This window comes from Panthera onca, chromosome C1 (genome assembly GCF_046562875.1).
Source record: "Panthera onca isolate mPanOnc1 chromosome C1, mPanOnc1 haplotype 2, whole genome shotgun sequence".
NCBI classification, from domain to species: domain Eukaryota; kingdom Metazoa; phylum Chordata; class Mammalia; order Carnivora; family Felidae; genus Panthera; species Panthera onca.
In genome coordinates this window covers 61,486,009-61,492,294 of record NC_138346.1, presented here as the reverse complement: position 1 = coordinate 61,492,294, position 6,286 = coordinate 61,486,009, and the positions used below count along the sequence as shown (strand labels likewise).

General features: G+C 36.9%; 1 protein-coding gene across 4 annotated transcripts in view; it reads left to right on the top strand.

Moving 5' to 3' along the window:
* Positions 1 to 2,212: 2,212 nt before the first annotated feature.
* DYNC1I2 (dynein cytoplasmic 1 intermediate chain 2) overlaps positions 2,213 to 6,286 on the top strand; it is a 59,065-nt gene continuing 54,991 nt past the window's right edge. The window contains exons 1-3 of one of the 4 annotated variants that reach the window (XM_060621641.2): positions 2,213 to 2,381; positions 3,731 to 3,847; positions 5,913 to 6,030. In XM_060621641.2, coding sequence (XP_060477624.1) covers positions 3,740 to 3,847; positions 5,913 to 6,030 — 226 coding nt within the window. In that variant the 5' untranslated portion in view covers positions 2,213 to 2,381; positions 3,731 to 3,739. Of the gene's footprint in view, positions 2,382 to 2,473; positions 2,630 to 2,657; positions 2,762 to 3,730; positions 3,848 to 5,912; positions 6,031 to 6,286 lie in introns of those variants that run through there. The other 3 variants (XM_060621640.2, XM_060621644.2, XM_060621642.2) reach the window with 3 other exon arrangements.

Sequence of the window (6,286 nt, the reverse complement as noted above, 5' to 3'; positions counted from 1 at the left end):
TCTCCCATCTCTCCAACCAAGCTGTATCAGTTAAGGTCTCAGCAGGAAACAGAGTTCACCCAAAGAGTTCAAATGAAGATACTCTGATGAAATAAGTTACAGAAAGACTGACAGAGGTAAGGGAGCAAGTAAGAGTTGATGAGGCACTTGGAAACTAGCTACAGAGGAGATGCTAAAGAGACAAAAGGAGAAAATAAAGTTTCCAGAGCCCAGTGAAAGAGCCATGGAGGAGGGGCCACCTGGAAAGAGCTGTAGCCATGAAGGAATTAAGCTACTATTGGAGATATAACATAAAAGGAGGGAAGTGGGGAAGAGATGCCAAATTTCACCTTCCATCCGCCTTCTGATAACCTTGCTTAAGCCTCTCATTAGTCAAACTCAACCATAATGAAGTTTTCAAAGAGGCTGGGGTCACTCCCCAGAGGCACAGACATGGGCAAAGAAGGGAAAGAAGTGAGTCTGAGGGCCAAAAATACCACCACATCAGGCTTTCTTCACACCACTTTGAAAGGTCAAATGTCTAATATGCTAACCTTACACCATCCTCCTACTTAAAATCTGTCAGTGGATTCACATCATCTTCAGGACTAAATCTAAACTGGGATATGTGACTGTGCCCCTGCTTGTAGCTTCATTCCCTAGCTCTTATCCTAGCCTACAGCTATTCTGAATTATTTCCAGATTCTTCAGTAGTCCATGCTCTCCTACCTCTGTACGTTGGCCACATTCCTTCCTCTTCCTAAGGCAACTTTCTGCATCTTCTTTGCTTGGTTAGCTTCTATTCAACCTTCCAGAATCAAAGATTTAGCTCTGGAATCATTTTCTCCTGAAAATTTTCTTTTTCCAGAGTGTTTCCATCACTTCCCTACAGAATCCCATCATAATATTTAGTTGACCTGGTGTCCTGATGGAGATATGCATTTTAGCTATTACATACAGCACCCAGCGCCATTCCAGGCACATGGTAGGCAATCAATAGCAAATTTCCAAATTAAACAAAAACGAAATACTAGGAAAGAAGGAAGAAAATGAAAAGATACAGTTTGAAATTTTAAGTTATGGGAAGATATCTTGAAATTCAAAGAATTTTCTTTCTCAAATTTATTTCTGAGATATTTATCTTGCATATAGGCAAAGTAAGATAAGGAAAAGACTAGGCACAGTCCCAAGGACTTAGAATTTGAATCCTAAAAACGAATCCTAGATTTGAGCAATGTCCCTCTAGAATTGAAGAAAGACATTTCTTTGGTGTTAGCTTTGTTTCTAGATAGTCTTTTAAATTATTTAAACACAAAAATTTTTAATGTGTATAGACCCATACATTTCCGGAAAATTCATATTCCAATAACTTTCCCTTTTTTTGTATATTAAAAAATCAAAAACTGTGGAAACCATTCTTGTCCGGTTTTAATAGATAACATGATTGATTTCAATAGTGTTATGTTTTCAAAAATTCTTTAAGAGAAAATAAAAATGCTACCTACCACACTACAACAAAGAACTGAAGAATTATTTGCAATGCTGATAAATATTTATTTATTTATTTATTTATTTATTTATTTATTTAGCTAGCTATTTATTCCAACAGTAATCATTTTATTTCTGGGCTCAAATAAATATTCCATGTGTACATGATGAAATTTAGGAGAAAATGCAGGAATTAGAAGTTCTTATTGCTAATTTTCATAACTGTAACACTCCAGCTAAGCAAGTTTACAACTGTCCAAGGATGCTGAGTAAAAACTGAATAAAGACTTACAAATTTTTTAAAGACAAATTGTCACATTTCTGACAGAATGTAAAACTTTAGTTTTATATTTTAGATATTGCCTAAGATGCCACATGACACCTCAATAAGGGGTTTTCTCACTAAAACTGGTGTATATAGCCTAAAAAAATGTTGTTCATGTGCAGTGTAATACATAGGTTCACAGCCGGAAAATAGCCCTTCTTAAAATCCGGCCAGTGTTGAGTCAAAGATCTTAATATATAACTTATACAACACTGTGAGCGCTGACCAATGGACCAGAATACTGGTTTAAGGCCAGTGCTGGCAGCTTCTCTTTGGGATACTGAAGATAGAAGGCCTCGACTTGGGAAACCGTAAGCCTCGGAAAACACTACACGTCCCAGCATACTTTGCGACTATCATTGACCATAACTCCCAGAATGCCTTGCTCGGCGCACGCAGGTTTCCCTTACAGCTGGGGCTTGTAGTTCTGCCTCTCTGGTCGTGTCAATCTGTAAGGCAAGGGCGGTGGTTGCTTATCCAGTCCGAGGATATCAGGCGTATTCTTCCAGATTTTAGCAAAGTGGAAACACTTCGGGTCCCTGGGCTGACTGAGGTCTTTGTCTTACCTCTTGGTTTCTACTTTACACAGGTAAGTCACGGAGGGGCTGCAATTCCACGCAGCGGGGCCCCACCCCTTCTTTCTGGAAGCGACCTCGTGCTGGTGAAGCCATTTGTCCCTAAGCTCTCGCCGTAGTGGCCGCCGCCCATCTCTCTTTGTGTGTGCCTCGGCAAGTCGCGGAGCTAGTGGCGGCGATTCTTGGAGTCGGGGGTGGAGGAGAGGGACGTTACCGGGTCGTTGCAGGCGGGCGGACTCTTTTCTTTCCCGCCAGCTTACAGGTGGGTTGACTGTGCTTCCCTCAAGGCCTTTCTGTCTGCTGTGTCTCACGTCGGGGCTCAAAGGGCGGTTTGGCAGTTCCTGCTGACTGCACTGCCCGGCCCGACTCCTGAAGGAGAGGCGGGGAGAGCCAGGTGCCGTGAGTTGGGAAGGCGGGTGGAGACCAGACCACTTTCTTTCCTCCTTGACCCACCGGAGGTGGCCGGCGGAGCCTCGAGTCTTGCTCGGCCCCCAGCGTCCCCCTTTCCCAGACCCCCAGTCCTGGACTGCGCCCTCTTGGTGGTGACCTCAGGGGAAAAGCAACTCTTCGCCTTGCTCCATTTTATAAATAAATTACTACCCGGCGATGACAGCGTCTTCCCTCCCCGCGCGTGTTGGAAAGTACCCGAACATGGAGGTTGTAGCACAAAATTACCGAGACTTTGTCTTCCTTGTAGTTTTGAGAAAGTGAACTTGTCACTCGTGGAGCTCCCGGCCTCGGAGGAAGAGCCGGTCAGCTGTAGGTAGTGAAGCCAGTCAGACTTTGTTGTTGGGCTCTGTCTAAAAATATTCGTACTTTAAATATATGTGATAGTTAATGATGGCAGTTTTTGTGTTTTGCTTGTCCTGAATGTTAGTTTTACACGTCGGTTTTAGAATTTACAGGAATTTTTGTCTGCATATTGTTTTCATCAAATTTCTAGGGATGAATACAAAACTCTGGTGACAGATTTGGTTTATGTCCTATAGTCGAAGAGCTCCTTAATGCCAATCCATGCCTTCTGTTTTAAGAGTCAGAGACATTGTGTTAAATTTGGACATTTGAACGTTAAAGAGCTTACTGTGTGCTAGCTATTTTGCTCAACTCCAAATATTTACTTACATACATTTCTTCATAATGTTTCCCAAGTCTTAGTGATATATATATGCTTCCATATTTGAAAAGTAGAGTTTATATGTTGTCTTTTGATCGCAGTGCACTACCTGGCCTCTTGAGATAATTCTCTTTTTGAAGACTGATTTTTTAAAAGAGCCCTGCTTTTACCAACGTAATGATGATTGTAAATGGTTATATATTTTATTCCAACGTAATGATGATTATAAATGATTATATGTTTTTTAAGCTCACAAACATGTCGGACAAAAGTGAATTAAAGGCAGAATTGGAACGTAAGAAGCAGCGGTTGGCCCAAATCAGAGAGGAAAAGAAGAGAAAAGAAGAAGAAAGGAAAAAAAAGGAAGTATGTTTCCTTTTTTTTAATAAACAGTGTAAAATAATTGGATTTAATATCAAATACACTTTTATGTAATACCTGCAGAATAAAAATCTAGCAGTTGTGACTGCAAATAGAGCACTGTATGTGAATTTTAAGGAAATCAGATTTAAAAAATGTGAAAATGACAAAGTTGATAAGTTAAAATGATTTTTTTTACTGAATAAAAATATTTCATATGGATTGATGCATAAAAGTTCAATTTACATATTCCTAAGAATATGCTTATTATATAAAGTAAGGGACATCTGCCTTGTAATAGCTCTTAAAAAACATGGCATATATATCATAACTTAGTCTGGATTTTGAACTTACTTTTCTGAATGTTTTGCCAGTCTGTTCTGCTAATAATTTGCAAGACTAAATAACGGCAAAGAGAAATACATAATAGATTATTTAATTGGTAGGGAATTTGTTCTTTTTTCCTTCATCATGAAATACTGAAATATTTTTGGCAAGCAGTGAGTTGATACTGCCTTAAAGATAGACCAGGTAGCTGTCTCTTCTGATTTTTCACATCACCATTTCATCATGTATGGCAATTACACGTTAATCCTGAGCTGGAGATATTTTGCTCGTTCCTGTGTTGAAATGTACATTTTTTCCCAGTGGAAACTATTTGGACAGATTTGTATAATTTTACCACAGACATGTTTTAAATGGTCGGTGTACAATAATTTGTCCTAAGTGTGACGTTAGTTGCAAGGTTTTCTATTTGATAGCTAATAGCCAAGACTTCTAGAAATCTCTTAAGGGAAAAGAAAATCAGAAAAATTAAAAGTATGATTTATGTGCAGCATTGCTATGATGCTATAAAGGCCTGTAATTGAAGAATTTTCTAATTTATTCTGAACCTTGGAAAGTTGGAGATTTAAGTTAGCTGTTTGATTAAAAGTTAACTGATAGAATGGTAGAGCCATTCCAAAGTAGTAGCTACAGCCTTAAACCCTTCAGTGCTGAAAGCATATTTGATTTTTGTTTTTCAGAAATGGCCTTAAGTGGCATAAATTGCCTCTTAGCGACATCTACTACATGATTTATAGCTAATTTAAAATTTATAAAACATTATGAGGGATAAGTTAATAGCATTAAATAGTGAGTCTACTAATATATTGCTATGTACAGGTAAATTATCAACTTGGTAATATAACCTCTTTGACTATTTTGATGAAGTTCATGGATGACTTCTTTAAGTTAAAATGGTATCATAGAATGTTATGATTGACAAAATTCACTGCAGATAATTGTATGAGTAATAGTGGTTAGCCAAAATAGGCATCTGAGGTGAATATATAACACTTTTCCTTCAAAAAACTTAAATTTCACTTGAAATGTTTTGGATGATTTCAGATTGTTGAGGCTTATCTAGTTTAACTGAAGGATTTTGCTAAAACTATAAAAGGCTAAAATCTGGCAATAATTTTGCCATGCAAAAGTGAATTTTAGCTTTACCAAATCCATCCGTGTTTTTTTTATTATGAAAATACTACCTATAGTTTCAAAAACTAAAATAAAATCTTTCCTCCAGATGAATTTTTGACAAACATCCTCTACATAAAATTGCATAAATACAATGAAAAGTACATTGTACAAAAGTTTGAGATACTCATACTTGATTTTCAACAGAATACGTTGTCCATTTACTTAAAATGTGTTACCTGTTAAATAATCTTTTTTTCTTTTTTCAATACTGTTGTGATATTTATATCTACGCTTTTGTGTCTCTAGGGAAGGTTTCCACAATTCCTAACCATGAATAGCAGTTTCATACTGTGGATAAATAGAAATAACTGTACTTTTTAAATTTACTAGGTAAAAACTTTTGTGGGAACTCCTTCATTACATACCATTTGGAGATTACTTACTAGAACTCTATTGAGAATGGTTTTCATTTAATGACTATAACGTGTATTCAAAATTAAGTCCACTCTCCCAGAGTATACAGTATTAGTACATTATTTAAAATACATTTTTTTGCAAACAAATATTTCATGTCCTATGTAAACTTAAGTTTTTAACTTTAAAAATTTAGACTGATCAGAAGAAGGAAACAGTTGCTCCTGTGCAAGAAGAATCAGATCTTGAAAAAAAAAGAAGAGAAGCTGAAGCATTGCTTCAAAGCATGGGGCTAACTCCAGAATCCCCCATTGGTAAGGATAAGAATATATCCATTTATAAGAGATAGATTTTATTTAGCTTAGACATATCTGAGATGAATGAATTGACTTTAATATGTTTTGCATATTTTTATTTGTGTCTCTTAAAAATGACTAATCTTACAATTTATTCAGAATTATCTTTTTTCACATGTGCCAATACATGGTTATTTTGTTTGTTTAAAAGAGCTGCAAGATTAGGTATACTTATTAACATACAGTGAACAACCAATTGACTTTTATTGTTCAA